At 38.0% G+C, this 22,079-nt stretch overlaps 1 protein-coding gene and 1 pseudogene across 3 annotated transcripts in view; one reads left to right on the forward strand and one right to left on the reverse strand.

Annotated features, from left to right (window-relative positions):
- Positions 1 to 4,008: 4,008 nt before the first annotated feature.
- Positions 4,009 to 22,079, reverse strand: part of FRS2 (fibroblast growth factor receptor substrate 2) — a 56,265-nt gene continuing 38,194 nt past the window's right edge. For 2 of the 3 annotated variants that reach the window (XM_025882989.2, XM_025882990.2), the window contains exons 2-7: positions 18,509 to 18,603; positions 12,436 to 12,527; positions 10,974 to 11,160; positions 9,999 to 10,157; positions 9,357 to 9,520; positions 6,651 to 7,786 (exon numbers count right to left, since the gene is read on the reverse strand). In XM_025882989.2, the coding sequence (XP_025738774.1) occupies positions 6,836 to 7,786; positions 9,357 to 9,520; positions 9,999 to 10,157; positions 10,974 to 11,160; positions 12,436 to 12,501 (1,527 nt within the window). In that variant the 5' untranslated portion in view covers positions 12,502 to 12,527; positions 18,509 to 18,603 and the 3' untranslated portion in view covers positions 6,651 to 6,835. Of the gene's footprint in view, positions 5,714 to 6,650; positions 7,787 to 9,356; positions 9,521 to 9,998; positions 10,158 to 10,973; positions 11,161 to 12,435; positions 12,528 to 18,508; positions 18,604 to 22,079 lie in introns of those variants that run through there. The other variant, XR_012380709.1, reaches the window with a different exon arrangement.
- LOC112832740 (U4 spliceosomal RNA) lies at positions 9,894 to 10,007 on the forward strand (annotated as a pseudogene).

Raw genomic sequence — 22,079 nt, forward strand, 5'->3', positions numbered from 1 at the left:
ATATGGAACTTGCATTTTGGTGTCCATAAAGCTTAGTTGGAACACAAGCATACCCATTTTATTTAATATATATATATATTTTTTTAAGTTTTTTTTGTTTTGTTTTTAGTACTCTCTACACCCAATGTGGGGCTCGAACTCATGATCCTGAGATCAGGAGTCACATGCTCTTCCAACTGAGCCAGCTGGCTGCCGCTACCCATTCATTTTTATACTGTGCAGTGATACAGAATTATACAGTAGCAGAGTGGTTGTGACTGTCTAGCCCATAAAGCTTAAGATAGTTATTATCTGATCCTTTACAGAAAAAATTTGCTGACCCTGGTTTACACTATTCTCAATGTCCATTATGAAAAGGGGTGTTCAGATTAGACAAATTGTTACTTTAAATCTACCAAGATTTTGAAAACTTGCTCTTCTTGCAGGAAATGCACTTTAATGGGCAGATTCCCCAATCACACACTGAGAAGAGTCACAATGAGAAGCTGAGATGCCTGCACGATATTAAAAAGGGCTGTTTCCATTGTGGGCCAAATCACTTACCTGGAAACATTATCTCCTCTGGCAGGCCTGAGACTTACCTAAGCCTGAGACTGGGGGTTCCACTCAACTTCTGGAACCAGGCTGCATGGGTTTGGATTTCAGCTCTTCTATTTACTAGCTTTATAACTTTGGATAGGTTCCATAGGTCTGCCCACCCTGATCTACAGCAATGGGAGAAATAACAGGATTTGGTGCTTTAAGCCACTACGTTTAAGGGTGGTTTGTTGCACAGCAGTAACTAACCTAAATACTCTTTCAACAATGCCTTTGAAGTGGCATTTATCCAGTTTAACTTCCATTTTTATAAGATCCCAAATCAGTCTCCCTGCTTCATTAAAATGTCGCATCCTCCAGCTTTCCTCCATGTTGATGTCAGAGTATCTATTGTTTCTCCAGTGTTTAAAATCCTCCAAATTCTCACCTCATGTAGATTAAAACAAAAATTCCTTTGTGTTCTACACCTCTGTGCTCTCATTTCTTCCTCCTTCTCTATCCCCTACCCTGCCTTTGCAGTCTTTGCTCCAGTCATATGGAACCCCTTGCCATTGAACAATCATGATCTATGTATAGTTATATACAACTGTGCCTTTGTACTTTATTCCTTCTCCCTAAGACAGTCTTTCCTCTCCTCCTCTAAATCTATGAAGACTCTCCTCAAACACCTTAGGGATTACCTCCTCTAGGTTTTTCTCGAAAATCTCCCTTCTTAGACTGAGTTTGATGCCCTTCCTTTGTGTGTGTCTGTATCATACTACTTATATTAAGAATTGGAGTAACATTTTTTTCAGTTCTCCTAAGGTATTACAGCTAGTACCATTCTAGAGGTATCAGAAGAACTTATCATATACAATTTGTCTCAGGGCTTAGTTCCCTGGGAGGGCGGGGCGGGGAAGAAAGGCATTGCCCCCATTAGAAAACTACAAATCCTTTTGAGCACGAGGACTGCTATCTTTATTAGTAGCACAGGACCTAGTTCATGTTCATCCATTAAATAAGAATAACATGTGAATAGCTACTGTCTTCAAAGGACCTCAAAAGTAAGATACAGAAATAATCCAAAGAAGTTTGTAATTTCTGAGAACAAATGCCCAAATTTCCCAAGATGCGGTGTCTGCCACATCTTAACCAATCTATGGGTTCCATGGTGTCTGGCACATAGTAAGCAGCCAATCATATGTGGACTATCCCTTCATTGTTTAAATGATCTCCATCTTGAGCTGTACCCAAATAGGCTTTGCAGTGTCACACTATGACTTAAAAATAGGTTTGGAGTCCCAACGCTGAGAACTACTAGTTGGAATGACCACATAGATAAAACTGTGAGAGAATCTATCAAATATTTATAACTTCATTTCACTTTGATGAAACATGATCTTTAACCCATTCACTATATGATCACTTTGAAAATGGAGGCAATGATATGAGACTAAGAAATAAAACCTCTTATAAAGTTTTAAGAAATGTATGAAATATAAATACAGGAAAACTTTATATAGGTATCCAACCAAACTTTTATTGGGGTTTTATTGCAATCTACTTTCGGCAATAAGGGGAAAGTAACCATAAGAATTCCGATCAGATTTTATTCAACAAAGCAGTTTTTCATGAATGCTTAAGGTCAGTGTATAGTCAGCTCAGCTTCCAGTATCAACTTGAGTACCTCATTATGGAAATTTATGCCAGAATGACAACAGTAAGGCATTGCAAGATCCTAAATCATCTAAGATTAAACCATATTTTACATATAATTTTTAGGACAGTATACTAATACTCTACAATAAATAAGGATTTTAAAAATGTGTTGCTTAGCCCTTGTTGAACTAAATTCAATTATTAGCTTATTCTTTAAGTACTCCAGTTAATAAAGGTTTGATTGTACTCCAAGAACTCTGACTTTTCCAAAGATAAAAAAATTAGTTCTTATTTGCTATGACAGAAATTAAGCTTAAAAGCACATTCACACTTGTCCTTAAAAGCATGTTTACATCATATATGAGATAACTTCTCATGCCTGGAGATACGGTTTATATGGCAAAAAGTCATAAGCAAAGAACGACTAGAGGGCAATCCTCCCAGCTCCACGTCCTCCAAAAAGCCACACTTGGCCTCAGTGTAAAAGTTATATTTTATTGCCATGCTACAAAATGTATGAAGTTGGCACTGATAGGGAGAAACAGAGAACAAAGGGTGGGAAGGGATAGAGGGCAAAAGATGTTGTTACATATACAACAAGGTTTTAATCAACAGTGGTAAATTTTGCCAATATTAAAAATGCAAACCAAAATTTAAAATGCTGATATGAAACAGCATTAATATACAATTTATGCATAGTACAGTATCACTTATGTCTTTTATTAGAGAAATGTGGAATGTTTATAAAAGAAATTAACCATAGGGGATAAAATTCCTATTTCATATACAATTTGGCAATGGTAGTCCCACTGTTAGACAATTTTTTATAAAAGAAAAAATTAAAAATCTAACACGCTACCTTTATACAAAGTTGCTATATTTATGCCTTTATGTAGGAAAAAAACATTTATAATGCAAATTAGGACATACAATAATATTACAGTATTATACAATGTAATGAAAATAAAAACATAACACAAAGTTTTTCCTTTATAAAATGTATATTTTGCATTTACTAATGCAAATGTGGCACACCGGTGACTACTGTACTATTAATACCAGTCCGCTTCCATGCTATTATTGTCCAATTGTCATAGAATTGCAATTGTATTGATGCTACAAAAGAATCGTGTTATACGCCCAAAAAATGAGGAAGTAGGAACGGGGAATAGGGATGTAAAGCACAGGACAGACAGGGTGCTGGTTTGGGCAGAGTATATTGTGGTATGTCATAAAATATCTGTTAGTTTTTCAAGCCAAAAGCATTTTCTATACATTCTATAATTTCGTACCAATGCCTTTATTCAAATTTGGCAAACATCAGGGAAAAGGTAATTAGTACCATAGACCTCACATATCAGAAATATGAATACGATGCCAATATATCAGTTACTTCTGAATGTTGTCTCTGATGGTATGTCTATTTCAAGGGGATATTTTTATATATATATGCATATACACATATACATATATATATTTACACACACACACTACACATTGCACAAAACACTTGGGCATTATGGGTTAGGAACAGCACAGGGGGAAGTGGGAAGTACTTTTTAGCTTGTTAAAACCTTTACCTTGAGGCAAAAATATGGTGGCACATTACTGGGAAATTATGAAAACATAAGGCCCCTGTCCCATTTTTAATAGAACATTATTGAGGTACATTTTTATATGTTGTGCCACAGATTTTTTTGAGGGGGGGGAATAAACAAACACTAGCTTGACCTATAACATTGAACTGTAGGGTCAACATTAATATCTACAAAAACAAAGATTGCTTGGCAAATTTTCATAAGTCCCAAATGTGATCTGTTCTGGATATACTGGGAAGTGAAAAGCTTTTTGCTGAGTCTTCAAGAGTAAAGTGCATATCTCATCACTCCACAGCAGCAGTAAATAAAAGGAACGATTTGCCAATCTTCCTGGAGGGAGGGAAGGCACCATATTTTCATTTTTAAAGGAAGATGAAACTGGGAAAGAAAACACATGAAGAAAAAACACAGGTAATACCCATATCAGTTTCCAACCCCTGATCTGGGATAACAAGCTGCTATCACCTGTATGGATAAAAGAGGACTCTATTGGGGGGGGGGGGAAGCATATGAATGATGATTATATTTCCAAAACCAAAAAGTGGGATCCCATGGTCTATCAACGGAACAGAATATCTAAAATTAGGTCCCTCTCAGAAAATCTGAAACATATGGCCACAATTATATCCCAATAAAATATCTCATTCTAAAATGCACCTAGTGACAGGTACATTCTTCCAGGACAGAGCTTAATGCCCATGACTAGACTACTGCAAAGGACAAGTAGTGTTCTACATTACTTTTTATTAAATAGGAACACAGGTGATTTCCAGAGACATCTAGAAATAAACACCAGTTGTATACATCTTCCTAATACTCAGAGTACCTAAAATCAAATTCGTAGCAGACAAATTGGTCCCATTTTCATTTTTAAAGCACACAGTATTTAAAGCATAAACTGCAATGATTATATTGGAGCTACCTAAAATATATAAAAACTAAGTAGAACCCGGAAGGAAAATGAAAATGATGAGGAAAAGAAAATAAAGTATCCAACCTCCAAAATGAATCAATAGGTCAGCCCTTTCATTTGGAGGTTCTGTCTTGGCTGCTTGTTTTGGAGAAAACCACATGTACTGGTTCCATTATAAGTCTTATTCCACGTTACAAAAACCATCACATAAATTTGGCACGATTAGCAATCTACTCAGAAGAAAGCATAAATGGAACAATATATTAAAAATGGAAACTGCACACCTATATCACTATTCTCTTTTTAGAGAACAGGGAACACTTTAGTAAGCACCAAATTCACAGAAAAAAAAAAAAAAGAAAGAAAATTCTGCTATGCACATAAACCAATGGCACTGAAAATAATAAAGACACCTTTAATAATTTATTTTCTTTATAATGGTCCCACTCTATTATTCTGCTAATCCATCCACTGTCCTATAATTAGGTTATTTACTGATCAGGTTGGGTGCTATATGACTGAAACCTTTTCATGCTAAATTAACCTTAGTTACATCTGGTAGATAGATCCAAATCATGACCTCAAACTTCCTCATATTTAGAGAAAACAGTAACCTAACCTTTCCACTCTACCGTCTCTTGTCTTCTCTAGTGTTTGAGAAACTGGAACATTCTTGATTTTCCAAGAGTTAGACATATGGACTCTCTTCAGTTTATATAAACTTCAATTCATTTTAAATCTTAAATTATGACACAATCTCATTGCTCTAAGACTTCCTCTGTACCTGCTATGCTGGCAACAATCCTAGCATTCGAATTAAATCAAGGGATCATCAAAGCTCCAGCTATGAGTAAAAGGACAGCAGAGCTGAGAAGCACTACTGTGGGCAAAGTACAATTGCAGCTGTGGGACGAGGGAATCACTGCTAAAGTGCTGGGGAGAGTGCCCACAGAGAAAACACAGTACCTTTAGGGAACTTTGCATGTGAAAAGTAGCTTCCTTTTTTCTCGGCTGTTAAAGAGATCACCTATGGACACAAGTGAAGTTTCAAATTGAGCGAATGTTTTTATCAGCTTGAACAGTAAACAGCATATAAATAAATACTGGACAAGGGCAACCCTGTTATAGAATAACAGTAAGTTCCAAATGAACCTTCAAAACCATAATTTGACAAAAAATGCAAACTAAACAACGAACACATAATCCAATTTCAAAACTATATACAGACTCAAACATTTTAAATGGAAAAAAGACATTAAGCAACAAAATAAGCCACCCCAAACGCCAAAGGAAAAAACTGAAGGTAAACGGCAACCCAATGGCACAAACGCCTCCAGAAAACAATGTCACTGTTACTAATCTATAGGAGAGAAACTTCCAAGAGACCGTGGTTCAGATTTCCAAATGTTTTTGGGTAAAGTGACCTGAGACTGATTTCTTGCGTCTAGTGTAATTCTGATGAAGATATGTGGGCATGCCCTTCAAATGACATGAGATGAGTAAACAGAAAATCTTGTCTCCTTCCTGCCTTTCAACACACCAAGAGCAAACCACATTCACGGGCACAGGACTCTTTCTAGTAACGCAGAAGGCAAAGGAACTGACTGGTATATAAGGAGGTGTGGTACTTCTATTTCCTTTACATATGTTTTGGCTCAAGTCAAAAAGCCTACAATTAATGAAATAAAGGATTCCTCATGTTACATGCTGGAGGCCATATACCATGAATAGTGAATCTACAAAGAGTACTTTCAAAGCCTAGAGTTATCTGTTAGCAGTGCACATTATCAAGAGGCTTTATAAAATGTTTTAAATGCCAACCGTGACTTAGACATGAATGATATGCGTCAGTCCAGAATATTGATAAAAATCAACCAGCATGTCACTCACTTCAACTCTCATTTTAAATAGGCACTGTGAAAATGGGAATGCTGCTGTACAGTAATGAGTAGTATATACTGAAATTAGTGTTCTTTAATGAGTACCTGCTCTACTTTAATTCCCTTTAGTTAAAGAAGCACAGGAAATATTCAGAAAAAAATCTTATCTGTCTATAAAAGGAGTTAGTGTTTAGAAATGAAAATGAAGCACTTGCATCTTCATTTTTGAAAACTTCACAAAGGTGCAAACGATGTACCGCTTTCCAGGCTCACATGGGCAGGTCAGTACTATTATGTCTGGTCTTCCTAGAGGTCCCATCATCTCGGGGCAGTGCTTTCTGCAAATTGGACATAGCAGCAGTTCTCTCGATGTCTATCACAGCATACAGCTCTGTGCGCCTCGTAGGGGTTTGCGGAAGGGGAGTGGTAGGCGTTTTCGGAGTCTGAGGGTTGTCAGAGTCACTGCCGCCTTCCAAGTCAACCTGGATGTAATTGAGCTGCCTGTGTTCTAAACTTGGGCGTCTGATATCAAAGTTAAAGACTGTCGGTGTACAGTCCCGACGCCTCGAATAGTCTATCTTGTGAGCACTTGCTGGCACTGTTACATTCTCTGTATTTACATAGTTATGCATTGGATCTAGATTATTATGGTAGCCATTTAGAGATGGGGTCTTTGGTCCTAAATTGTCATCTTCATCCCTACTTAGCTTGCGGGCTTCCCAAACAGGAGGCAAAGCTGGTAAATTTTCATAGTTTAATAATGCAGTTCTTCTCTGAGCTGAGTTGTTGATATTCTGGGTATCTGAGGTACTGCTAGATGTCAGACGACCTCTCCTGACCCCTGAGGCACTAGGGATAGATAGCCCATTTATATTTTCATACACCAGTTTGTTAACAGAGGGTGCATCTCTTCGCTCGTCACTGTCATATCCAGTGTCCCATTCTGTGCTATTGGCACCACTTCCGCTGACTTGGTCTCTTCCAAGTTGCTCCAGTTTCTCTTTTTCCATTAATTGCTTTTGAACAGGGGTTGGTCCTAAGACAAATTTGACTCCTTCGGGCTCAAGAAGAATCTGAGGGTCCCTGTCCTCAATACTACTTGGTTCTTCTTTTGGTGTGTTGCTTTCAGCATTCGAAATCCTCGCCTCCAATGGGACATGCACACTTGTGCGGTTCTTCCGCTCTTCCTGCACTCCTGTAGTGTTGACATAGGTATGTACCTAAAACAAAACAGAGAAGTGGATCAATAACTTGCTTAAAACAAAAGCAAAAAAAGGCTGACCGTATCAGTTAAATTCTGTCGATGAGCCTTCTCCCTATACTCTCCCTTCAAAGCTTCTGTCCTTGTTTTTCACTAATAAAAAGGTGGACAGAGGAGAGGATTGTGGAAATACATTCTTTACTTGATAGAAGAGTAACTACTCTAGAGGGCGCCTGAGTGGCTCAGTCGGTTAAGCGTCTGCCTTCGGCTCAGGTCAGGATCTCAGGGTCCTGGGACCGAGCCCCGTGTCAGGCTCACCGCTCAGCGGGAGTCTGCTTCTCCCTCTCTGTCTCACATAAACAAATAAAAATCTTAAAAAAAAAACAAACAAAAAACAGAATACTACTCTAAAATAGCACATAACATTGTACTTGATAATGAAAAGCATTGTTAAAAAAAAAATCAGGAACAAATTGGGATTACTATTTTGATGTTGTTTTAGAAATTCTCATCAATGCATTAAAACATGATTCAGAAATAAGGAATAACAAGTATTAAAAAAAAGAAATTTATCATGATTTGCAAATAATGTGACCAAATAAAGAGATAAACCCTACTAGATTTAATAAGAGTTCTACAAAATGCATTGATATAAAATAAATACGACCTACTAAGAAATCATCACTATTTAAAGAAAAGGTCAATAGTATTTTCAGGGAACGCTATAAAAATGTTTGGAAGACTAGGAGCACCTGGGTGGCTCAGTCAATTAAGTATCAACTCTTGATTTTGGCTCAGGTCATCATCTCAGTGTGATGGGACTGAGCCCTATATCAGGCTTCGCGCTGGGGGCAGTGGGGGGGCAGAGGGGGGCAGCGTCTGCTTAGGATTCCCTCCCTCTCCCTATGCCCCTCCCCCCCACAAGCGAGCTCGCTCTCTCTCTAAAATAAATCTTAAAAAAAGAGTTTGGAAGACTATACATAAAATTTGAAAAAATTCAAAAATGAAATGTAAAAACTGAGGGAAGTGTAATTATAGTAAATAAGAACTCATTTACTTTGTAAAGAACACAGAGAAACAGATTTTAAAACAGTAAAAATTTCTTAATGATATGTGACCATTTGGTTTACAAAAGATAAGAATAACTAATTAATATATAGACAATGATGAACCAAATACTTCATTCCTCAAATGAAAAACACAATAGTTAGAAACATTAAATAGCTTCATAAAAACATTGACAACAAAATCTACCTTCCTGCTAGTAGTCCACTGATAAAAAAAACAGTATAAATTCCAAATCCATCAGCAGTTATTATAGCAAGAACTGACCATTAGTTATATCTGTTTTTATCTATAGATGTACCTCTCCTGTGAGCCCACTGGCTACTGTAATGCTACGTTTCCCTCCACACGTTTACGTATTTGGCATATGTTAGGAAATATAAGCTGTTTCCTCTGATTCTTCACTACAAAAGTCATAAACAGTGAAAGCTAAAATTCAGACTAAAATTTCCACGTATCAGCGCAGTAATGCTTTAACTCCACACTTTAATCCATTATCCCGTTAGACAGTAGTACATGCTTACTTGCTCCTCAGCCACAAGCAAAGGATGTGTAGATTCTTCACCTACTGAAGGCAGGCGTGCACTTCCCACAGAAGGATGTCTGCTTGAGGGATGGGATGAAGCATCTCCAAATGAGGGATATCGGGGATATCCATTAGGTAAATTCTGAGCAGCAAACCCCGGAGCTGAGTTTTTGTTTATTGGTTTAAGAAGAAAAGCAGAATATCGGGGCAGGACAGAGAGATAAAAGTGAATGAAAATGAAATCTGCACTGAGAAAATTAAGCAAGGTGTTTCTGGCAAGACACAACCGAAACCAGAGCACAAACAACACCCTCCTTCCACTCCAACTTTCCATTCACATTTTAGGTAACATAGAACTCTTAATGTTTTCTTACTTAAAATATTAAAAATGTTTATAATTATAGCTCTAACAGTTTAAACAAAAAAACTGACAACCATTACACTTACGTTAGCCAATGGTGATTTCTAAGGCGTTAGAGACTAAATATCCATAATCCAAAGTTTATAAATGTCTAGTATTCAAAATACAAGAGGGAGCTTTGCACAGTGGCAGTATCACAGCCAATGAGGTTCATCTGAGGCACGATTATGGCTAATTGAAAACTTTTCCCAAAATATAGGAGGGAAAATTGGTACTTACTTGTAGGTGTTCGAGGTGTTCTGGGGACTTCCAATTCTGTCTGATGATTATTCCTTTCTACAACTGGCTCTTCCACCACATTTATACTATTATTTTGCATAATCTCTTGCAACATGTTAAATAATTCTTCTGCACGGGCACACTTAAAGGCAAAGATTCCTACAAATATAAAAGAGAAGGGGAAAATGGTAGCTATAGCTTTAAAAAAGATACAGGAACACCTGTCAAAGAACAAAACTGTAAAGTAAGCATTGTATGACCTGACAGGAAGAAAGGCCCTTTAAATAGATGTCTGATAAATTAATGATATTCTCTGTTTCAAAACATAAACCCAAAAGGAAATTCACAGACTAATTTTCCCATGTCTCAGGGAGAGAGCCCAAAACAAGGCAGACAAAAACAAGATTTGAACACTTGCTTTGGCCTGCTTTTTAACAGCAGGGGGCACCCAAGTCACCATTACCAAGGTGATCCTTTACCATTTGACAGTCCCTTGCTGGATGGTTTACAATCCTTACCTTGTTTGTTTAATTATTACAACAGTTCTATAAAGTAGGGATTAGCATTCCTCTCCGATAGAGAAGAAACCTGATGTTCCACAGAGATCATGTAACTTGCCAAGCAGTAGGTAGCAAAAAAATCAAACCGCGTTCTCTTTGACTAAAGTTTAGGTTCTTTCCCCAAAAAGTTATAACAGTAAAGATACATATAGTAAATTTACTGGAACTAATCATCTACTGAAAATCTTAAATGAGTCAAAACTCTGTACAAAGAGAATGTGCTTAATAAATTCCTGATAAATGAAGACACAGTTTACTGTATCTCTTTTCTTAACAATCCACTTAGTTGGGGAATTTTTTTTCTATCAGGAAAAAAGTAAAGTATTTATTTAAACATTGTAAACAGAATAACTGAAAGAACAATTTTCAAATGTGTTACTGTTTGGGGAACAAAAAAATTAAAGGATCTACCTACCTTGTCCAGTTTGACACCTTCGGCCACTTTCAAAAGAAAAGAGATTTGAATCATAGCCATAGCGCCGCAGGCAGAGGTAGTGCCATTTTACCGAGTCCCGTTTGCGAGTGTATAAAATCAGTTCTGTGTCTGTAAGTTCCATTATGCCAGAACCTAACTCATTCCCATCATCATCCACATTAATGACCTAAAAAAGAACATTTAATTAGTGCCAACCTAATATTGTCACTTGACGGTCATACACGTATTTCACCCGTCTATCACTAAAACGCACTGTTGCTGACTGGTTCACTTATTCGCTCCTTTGTTAGTAGTTCATTCATCAACCAATGTGTGTGCAGGGCATGGACCACGTAGCAGTGAAATATCTGGTTCTATCCACAAGAAGCTCACATGCCCAGTGAGCATAGAAGATGTACAAACATGAAGTCAACACAAAGCTGTATATGAGCAATGGACAAATGGGTGCCAACAGAGGCTGCAAAAGGCAGTAACTGTGGCCTAGGGTGGCTGGGGAAGCCTTCACGTGAGAAGAGGAGGGACTTCGGCTGGGCCTCAGGAGAGAACCAGTGGGTCAGGGGTTGTGAGGCATATCCTAAAGATGCAGTGCTATAGCAGAGACGAAGAAGGTATGTTTCAGGGAGACCAAGACAAGACTGGCACAGAGTTCACGGAATGGGAGGCCTTGCACTGCTCAGTTTCTGGAAATGGCCAGAGACTATGAGGAGTAGGTAACACTGGGAGAAAACTGTCTATATTCCTGGGGCTGGCAGAGCGTTTTCCACATATTTTTTCCATTTAATCCTTATAACAATCCTAAACTGCAGGTAATGCTGTTTTTTCCACTGTACTGTACAAAACTGGAACAAACACACAGTGATAATGTAACCTGCCTAAGGTTACAAAGCAACACGGTTTCGACTCACACCTGGGTCTGTGTGATCCAGAGGCCACGATGTATGACAACCTGAGGTCAGGCTACGGGAGACACTAAATGGCTGTGGAGAGGTAAGAAATGGAGCACCTGTGCTCTAGGTAACAGAACACTAGAAGTTTTAGAATGATGAAAGAGGAAGATTAATATGATGTCAACTGCAGGATGGATCACAAAGGTGACTGACTCAAGGCAGAGTTCTGCTAAGAAATTATCCAGACGTGAAGCAATGACTGGGAGGTGGTGACCAGACTGAAGAGGCACCTATAAAATGGCATTAAAATTGTTTTTTTACTAGAACTGTATGGCTCTAATTGGATATAGAGGACTAAAGGGAAAGTAAAAGAGGATTCCACACTGTCAGTAAGAACATATTGTCATCATCTGTTAAAACAAGAAAAGGCAGAATGGATACAAAGAGAAATAGAAGAGTCCGGAGATAAAAATGAGGAGGTATGATATAGAATGTGAAGAAAAAGAAGAACATCCGAGTAGGCAGAGAGATATAACTCAACCAGTTTTACTAACCTTAAACTTGTTCCGATGGTTATCTGGGACAGTGTCTTTATCTGGACAGCTACAACAGCTACCCATGGCTTCTTCAGAAGACCATGTGAGCACTACATGAAAGATAATTTGGAAAAAAATATTAAATGTAGGATACAAAACTCATAAAACAGAAAAAGACTTTAGAAATCATCTATCACAAGTCCTGCATTATTTTGATGAGGAAATTTAAGCCCAAGAAGGTACAGGGCTGAGCTAGATTTCAAACATTCAGCTGGTAAATTTTGCTCAGTGACAAGGAAAATAATTTTGTGAGGTAGACTTCACAGAAATCTCAAATTGCCAGTTTAATTTGCAAAGGTCTGCCTATTTTAAAATTATCTTTTAAAAAAACAAATAAACCAATTAAGGTCTCATCTCATATGTAACACTTTAAATAAAGTCATTCATGGAATTAGCCCTCAATGGTTTATCAGAAATTTCATGTCCCTCTTTTAATAAAATTCCAAAGGGATGATGGACTTTAAGGTTGGAAGGTATTTTGATTCTTATTACTCACTGTAGTATATCCTTTATGTACCTCACCAGGCAAAAGTTGATTGGTAAATAAGACACAAAAACAAATTTGGAATATTCATTAAGAGAGAAAAATAACCCAACAATCAAGGAGTAACTCAACATAGAGAATTTTGGCAAAACTGACAGAGCATGTCTGTCTAATCCTCCTTTCCCACACAAGGTTAGAGATAATAGGTTATAGGTGACACTAAGTGTTCAAGAAAACTCCAAATGAACAAAGGAAAAATTCAAAACATCACTTAAAAAAAGGGGAAGAATCAGAATGAATGTGACAATATTTGGAAAAGGGGGAGGGAAGAAAGCAGAAGAAGCTATTTAATATTTAAAAACCTAAATTTGATAAAACTGGCTTAAAATTCTTCAGGGGCTCTTCACACTACATTTAGAAAAACATTTGGAGCTTGTCAGCATGACACAAGGTTCTTCACCATCTCGTCCTTGGCTACAGAGCTAGTCTGAACTCCCTTTGTCTCTGCTTCAAGCCCTCCCAAGTCACACTCAGCAGTCGCCCCAGAGCAACTTGTCCTCCCACATCCTTCCATGCTGCTCCTTTCCTTTCTCAAGATCCTACTGTGCAGTTCCTTCAGGGAGCCTTCTCTGATTCCAAGCAACTGGGAGAGTTACACCCCCAAGGCACCCTGGGCTTCCCAGTATCATAGCATTCTTCACATTGCTTACTTAGCAGAAATTGTGATAGATCATCTGTTTACTTAACTATTGCTCCCCCTGCACTGTAAGCTCCTTCCCAAGAACTAATTTGCATTCCCCACGCCTAACACATTACCTAGCCCAGAGTAGTGCTCTAAGTCTCTTGTGAGCTGAATGAACTGCACTGTACTAAACAAAGGTAAAGAATGCTGGCAGGTACAAGTATTAAGCAGATGAAAAAGTGTACCAGTGCACAAACCAAAAGAAGTGATAAGTAAAATAGTAAAGTTAATTAAGACTCATATTTGGTAATTTGCCCTAAGTAATATGCCAGCTAAATAACATGGCATAAAGATGATTAAGTCACAGTATGTACTTCTGAAGAGTCAGGAGTCTAGAGGGAGAGACAGAGATGTAAACAGATAATGCATTATGATTAAATGTTATATGAAAATATGAGAAGAGTTCTGTGGGCACAGAAAAGGGAGCAAGTAACTTTCTGGGTTAGCAGGGCAGGACGCACCATTTGAGCTGGTACTCAAAAGGGTGAACAGAAACAATGCACTGGGCAAAAAACAGAAATAGGTACTTGAGACAGTTAAGAGTACAAAGAATACAAAGACAAAGGTCATGAAAGATCATGAAAGGTGGTACTGCATTCAGAAAAAAGTGAGGTGTCCAAAACGACTGCAGTACAGGGTCGGCCGTAACACAAGCAGGGCCCAAACCGTATAAAGGTCCTGAACAACAGGGTAGGGATCTGGGACTCCAAGTAACTTGAAGCTAGATGGCATTCAGTATCTTCCAAGTCAAATGGATATGACTCTATCATGGCGTTTATCACATTCTATTGTAATGTTTATCTGTCTCAACATTGACTTCACTATGATTTCCCTGAAGATAGGAACCTTCTCTTCTTAATTTTCTAGGGCACTAAACATATCACCTGACATAACCATGTCCTGACGTGGTCCCTAAGTGTTTAATTTAAAAAAATTAGGGGCACCTGGGTGGCTCAGTCTGTTAAGTGCCTGCCTTCAGCTCAGGTCATGATCCCAGGGTCCTGGGATTGAGTCCTGCATCGGGCTCCCTACTCAGTGGGGAGCCTGCTTCTCCCTCTGCCTGCCGCTCCCCCTGCTTGTGCTCTCTCTCTCTGACAAATAAATTAATAAGGTATTTAAAAGAAAAAGATTTGGGACGCCTGGGTGGCTCAGCTGGTTAAGCGTCTGCCTTCAGCTCAGGTCATGATCTCAGGGTCCTGGGATCGAGTCCTGCATCGGGCTCCTTGCTCAGCGGGGAGCCTGCTTCTCCCTCTGCCTGCCACTCTCCCTGCTTGTGCTCTCCACTCTCTCTCTCTGACAAATAAATACATAAAATCTTTAAAAAAAAATTAATACAGGCACACCTTGGAGATACTGCAGGTTTGCTTCCAGACCATGGCAAAAAAGCAATGTCACAATAAAGCGAGTCAAATCAACTTTTGGGTTTCCCAGTGCATATAAAAGTTATGTTTTGCACTATACCACAGTCTATTCATGTGCAATAGCAGTATGTCTAACAAAACAATGTATGTACCTTAATTAAAAAATACTTCATTGCTAAAAATGCTGACCATCATCTAAGCTTTCAGTGAGTCATTATCACTGATCCCAGATCATAACAAATATAATAATGAAAAAGTTTGAGATACTGTGAGAATTACCAAAATATGACACAGAGATACAAAGTGAGCAAATGCTGTTGGAAAAATGGCTTTGATAGACTTGCTCAAAGCAGGGTTGCCACAAACCTTCAATTTGTAAAAATCACAGTATCTGCAAAGCATAATAAAGCAAAGTGTAATAAAACAAGGAATGCCTGAAAACTACTTAATAAATTATGGGATGAGAAAGAGGCAAAAGAATACTAAAAACATTTTTTTTTTCAGTAGAGGGATAAATGACAGAAACAAAGTCTTATCCATCCTCACCACCGACCTGTTCCTGAACATAAAGAGCTAAGAGATTACTACAGTGCGGCTTCTGCCTCAAAAGGTGGTGCCTCAAAGGAATGTTTTTAAACTATTTCTCAAAAGAAGGAGAAAATCATTCTTCTTTTGTTTTTAGTTTTTTTTTATTTAATTTTTTTAAGTAATCTCTATACCCAACGTGGGGTTCAAACTCACAACCCTGAGATCAAGAGCCACATGCTTCACCAACTGAGCCGGCCAGGGACCCCTAGAAAATCATTCTTCTACCTGCCACCTTCACAGGCTACCTGTTAAAGGCAGCACCTCCTGTGTTGTCAAGGATATGTGGGTGGTGGTACAACCTACTTGAAAACTCTATCCACACGAAATGTGTCAATTCAGTACAACAACAATTAATGAAAAGCCTAACATGTGACCCAAAAGCCTTGTATGCCATACTAATAAGGAGAATAGATTTTATCCTACACATGATGGAAAGCCAGTGAAGAATTTGGAGCAGGAAAGTGAGGTTATCCACCTGCAGAATAAATTTAAGTGGCAGTTCAGTTCAGAGAAGAAAAACCAGTTGGAGAATACTGAAAAATGAGATATGCTACAGACCTAACACCAGAGCAGCAATACTAGGAATAAAGACAAAAAAGAGGAATTTTTAAACTATTCAGGGAGACCCGTCAGCAGCATGGAGCAGCTGGCTAGGCAGACAGGAAGGAAGAGACGGTTTCCAGTGTGGCAGATGGTGGGTGCTGGTTCTATTACCTGAGACAGAAAACCACGGTGGTCTTCAAGTGGAAGTGATGGTGGTTAGTTCAGTTTTAGACATGTTAAGTGGAGATTCTAGAGAACAACCAAATGGAGATATGCAACAGAGAGTTAAATACATGAGTATGGATTTGAGGAAGGAGAGAAAATACTGATACACCCATGGTATTTGAAGTCATAAAGCAGAACACACTGCCCAAGGACGGTATAAAGAGGGGTCTACAGTTGGAATTCTGGGGAATTTCAATTCTAATTCTGGGAAATGTTAAAGTATTGAAGGAGAGGGATGAAGTGAAGGAGGAAAAAAAAAAATCAAAACAGTACCAACTGAAAAAAGAAAGTGTCAAGAAGGAGGGTTCCACTCATGGTAGACTGGTAGAGGCAGAAACCAAACTGAAGTGAACAAATGGAAGATAAGGAAGTAGCCCCCCAGGAATGGAAACTGCTCTTTCAAGAACAGGTTCAGAAAGGAAAGGGCAAAGTGCTTCAGTGTAGACAGACATGGTTTCAAAAGAAAATATGTTGCCTGAGTTACTTGTTTTCAGATGACATAGACTGATGCAGGTTTGTGATTAGTAGGTCAAGAAAGGTTAAAATTTTTAGGACAAAAAGCAAAGGAAAAAAATGTGCTACACGATGGATCACGACAAAAGGGGAGACCGGAGAAGAGGAGCTGCAGGACCCAGAATGAGAAGTCTGCCCCTAGAAGTAGGAATGCCTTGCCCTCTGAGGAGAGAGGAAAGTCAATAAGGATGGCTGGAGCATAGGAGAGAAGCTGAAGCAGGTAACATCCATCATCCTGAATGTCCTTTGTGAAACAGAAGGCCAGTCTGCAGGATGAGGGACTTGAGGAGAAGGTAGGATTATTCACAGAGGGGCTGCCCCCCGAAAGGTGGCAGGATGATTAAGCAGGCTGCCCTGAGAGCTCAGCGGAGGCTGGAGAGGAAGATGATGCTGGGTTTGCAGCAGCGCTCAGTAGTTCAGAGGGCAGACCGTTCAGGTAACCCAGGGTCAGAGGGTTAGGAGGACAAGGAAATTAAAGGATATTGGCAATAACAGGGGTTTGAAGTGATGGATCACCAGGTCTGGTCAGGACAGAAGTAAAGAAAGAAGAGGCCTGATGAAATGGGGACAAAATGGAGGCAAACAGGAACAGGAGGCCTTGGTAAGGTTGAATAACAGGCTTAGGAGAAGCGGGAGACTGAAACAGCTCAAACAATGGCAAGTTGTGGTCAATCTTCCAGCACAGAAGGAGACTTTTTAATGTGGAGTCTCATCCACATCTGAGTCCTCCTCCCAAACCACAAACTCCAGGGCGAGGGAAAAGGCATGATCCTAGATATTCTGCATTTATGACCACCAGATTAATATTTGGAGACTACATCTGAGTTGTGTAAGACCTAATAATGTGCATTAATACTGTAAACACTTGATGAGAAGCCATATGATTTCACCATCTTACCCAACCAAATTCATAACTCAGCAAAAACATAACTATGCTCTGAATTATATGTTAAAAAAAAAAAGAAGTTAGCAGGAAGGGAAAAATGAAGGGGGGGAAATCGGAGGGGGAGACGAACCATGACAGACGATGGACTCTGAGAAACAAACTGAGGGTTCTAGAGGGGAGGGGGGTGGGGGGACGGGTTAGCCTGGTGATGGGTATTAAAGAGGGCACGTTCTGCGTGGAGCATTGGGTGTTATGCACAAACAATGAATCGTCGAACACTACATCAAAAACTAATGATGTAACGTATGGTGATTAACATAATAAAATAAAATAAAATAAATAACATTAAAAGAATAAAAAAATAAAAACTGTCCTCAAGGGGGAAAAAAAACATAACTATGCTCTCTCGAGAAAGCAACATGGGAAAGTAACCAAGGGTACATTCAAGAGCAAAAGGTTGCTACCGTTTGGGAAGATCAATACTGCAGCAAGTTGGCTGATTATTTTAAATTCATAAACACTGCCTTAGTTTCATTAAAGCCATTTGTCCCTATTTGTTGGAGGTGACAGCAAGTCAGGAGGCAACATGACTGCATTCAAGAAAACATAACTAAAATCTCTTGTTTAAAAGAATATAATGTGAACTTAACAGTTTTTTCTTTTTTTCCCTACGGTAAACCTCAACTTACCTAGATCTGGCCATTAATATTCTTAGCCTCTTCTGCAGCATCAGGAGTTTAATCATACTTCAAAATACCATGTTTTCTTTGTTTGCTGACTTAATCTAGAAACAGAAAAAAGTCAGGAATTTCTTACTTCTTTTAAAACAATGATTTTCCTTATGAGACTTCTGGTAGCACTGTTAGTTCAATTAATCTATTTCAATAAACTCAAGTATAAAAATATAAGATTTATTTTTAAAATGCAAATGACACGTATAGGTTATCATTCACACAGTCAAGTAAAAACGCTATCGTCTAAGTTCTAGGATGTTTGGATATCAGAAGCTTTAGAAGCCACTGACTCTGATTCTCCACTACAGCTATGACACTGGACAAACCACTTCTCTATAGTCTCCTCGGCCATAAAATGAAAGGTCAGAATAAACCACCTCCGAGGTTCCTTTCCAGTTCTAATTTCACTGAGTGGCAGGCTAATTCTCCACTTCCAGTCACTTTTCTTAAACCTCACCGTCACTCCTCCTAAGAACAGACTCTTTAGAGTCCACCCACTGTACTTTTCTCATCTACAAGAGCTCTCCAGAACCAAATCAGAGGACTCAGTCATCAGGAGACAGTTAATATGAACAAGCATGCCACACAGTCACAGGATCATGATATACCTTATAGCAATAAATTACAATCTAGAGTTTCAAGAGATTGCAATGTGCTTTTGGGAAATTCCTGGTCAATCTAGTCCCTTTTTACAACACAGAAAAAAATCAAACTCAAACATGGGTAACATTTACTGAATAACTACACTGTATCAGGCATTAGGGGTTTTGCAAATAGTCTCATTTTAATCTATATATTAACTAGAGTTAACAATTGATATCCAAAATGAACATTTTCAAATCATGAACCCACATGCAAACAAAATTTTCAATTCTGGACTTCAAACCAATATACAAAATAAGCAGTTTGGTCAGGTGTTTGCTTGTGCCCCTCATAAGCTGCAACACACCATGTTAGAGTGGGCAGCAACCCAGTGCTTCTGCCTTAACACACCCTTCTTTTCTCCAGAAGCTTAATATATATTATGCTTTGTCTTTGGCTTGTAAAATTATCTAGCTAATTCCAACAGAAATCACTTCCCTTATATGAATACATATTGTCTGTTCATCTCTCTCTTCTGGGAGATGTTAGCCAGCCAATTAACTCAGGAAAATCTCTCTTCCTCTTTTTATTCATTGCATTTATAAGCATCTCACAACTCCCATCCTGAAATAAGTTTAATCATAGTAAATATTATTAAAAGAAGTGAGAGTGATCCTTCCATAATCCTAAATCAAGGAAAAGTCTTAAGTTTTGAAATGAAACATATTAAAGAATCAGTGTACCAAACCTACACAGCTCTTGAAAATATTAAAAAGCATCCAACAAAATGTCTGAAAACTGATTCTGTCCCACATTTAGACTTTTTTCTTTCCCTAATTTTCTTTGAGTAAAATACACATAACATAAAATTAACCATCCTACCTATTTTTAAGTGCACAGTTTAGTCATGTTAAATATATTCAATACTGTTGTGTGACCACTATCCAGAACTTCTTCCTCTTACAAAATTGAAACTCTGTACCCATTAAACAGCTCATTTCCCCTCCCAGCTAATCCTGGCAACTACCATTCTACTTTCTGTTTTTATGAGTTTGACTACTCTAGGTACCTCATATAAATGAGATCATACAGTATTTATCTTTTTGTGCCTGCCTTATTTCACTAGGCAAAATGTCCTTAAAGTTCATCCATGTGGTAACAGGTGTCAGAATTTCCTCTTAAAGGTTGAACAATATTCCATTTATACACACACACACCCCAAATTTTGCTTATCCATTCATCTACTGATAGACATTTATCCACCTTTTGGCTACTGTGAATAATGATGCAGCTGTGAACATGAATGTACAAATATCTCTTTGAGACCATGCTTTCAATTCTCTTAATTTAGACCCAGAAGTGATATTGCTGACTACATGGTTATTTTATTTCTTATTTTTTGAGCAACTGCCATACTGTTTTCCACAGCAGCTGCATCATTTACTTTCCCAATGGCAGTAGGCACACGAGTTCCAATTTCTCCACATTCTCACGAACATGTTTTCTGTTTTTGTTTGTTGGTATCAGCCATCATAATGGGTATGAGGTGGTAATCTCAATGTAGTTTTGATTTGTCTTTCCCTAATAATTAATGATCTTGGGCATCTTTTCATGTGCTTAGTAATCATTCATATATCTTCTTTGGAGAAATGTCTATTCAAGTTCTTGGCCTATTTTTGAGTTGGAATGTTCTTTTGTTTTGGACTTTAATAAGTTCTCTATATATTCTGGATATTAAACCCTTATCAAATACATGGTTCGTAAATATTTTCTCCCATTCTATGGGTTGCCATTTTAGTCTGCTGAATAATCGTGAAGTCCAATTTGTCTATTTTTGCTTTTGTTGCCTCTGCTTCTGATGTCATAACCCAAGAAAGCACTGCCAAATCCAATGTCATGAAGCTTTTGTTTAATGTTTTCTTCTAAGAACTGTATTGTTTTATGTGTTATATTTAGGTCTTTGATCCATTTTGAGTTAAACTTTATGTGTGGTGTTAGGTGAAGGTCCAAATTCATTCTTTCACATATGGATATCCAGTTTTCCCAGAATCACTTGTTGAAAAGATTGTCCTTTCACCATTGAATGGTAGTGGCACTTTTGTGAAACTTTAGTTGACCATATATGTGAGGGTTTGTTTCTGGGTTCTCTATGCTATTCCATTGGTCTTGTAAGTCTATTTTTATGCAAGTACCATAGTGTTTTGATTACTGTAGCTCTGTAGTAAGTTTTGAAATCTGGAAGTGTGAGTCATCCAGTTTTGCTATTCCTTTAAAAAAAATGTTTTGGCTATTTGAGGTCCCATGAGATTCTATATAAATTTTAGGATGGGTTTTTCTATGTTGGGGAAAAAAAATCCTTGGAATTCTGATAGGGGTTGCATTGAATCTGCAGATCTCCTTGAATAGCACTGACATTTTAACAATATTACATCCTCTAATCCATGAACATGGGGTGTGTTTAGTTATATATTCTTTAATTTCTTTCAGCAATGTTTTGTAGATTTTATTGTACAAGTCTTTTACCCCTTTGGTTAACTTAATTCCTAAGTATTTTATTCTTTTTAACGGCACTGTTCCAGTAAATGGAACTGTTTTTGTAATTTTCTTTCAGGTTGTTCATTGTTAGTGTAGAAAAGCATAACTAATTTTTGCATATGGACTTTGTATGCTACTACTTTGTCGAATTCGTTTATTAGTCCTAAAATTTTTTTGCGTGAAATCTTTCAATGTTTTGTTATGTCTGTTAGCACTAGTTGGTTATGCCCTCTATTTCCTTACTTATAGTGTATCTATTATTATGAGTAGGGTACTGAAGTCTCCAACTACTATTGTAAAACTGTCTATTTCTGCCTTCAATTCTGTCAGTTTTTACTTTGTGTATTTTGATGGTCTATTAGGTACATAAGTGTTTATAACTGTTATACCTTCTTGCTCTGTTGAATAT

Source organism: Callorhinus ursinus, unplaced genomic scaffold, assembly GCF_003265705.2.
Source record: "Callorhinus ursinus isolate GAN/ISIS: 27379988/994484 unplaced genomic scaffold, GSC_fseal_2.0 scaffold14, whole genome shotgun sequence".
Taxonomy (NCBI): Eukaryota; Metazoa; Chordata; class Mammalia; order Carnivora; family Otariidae; genus Callorhinus; species Callorhinus ursinus.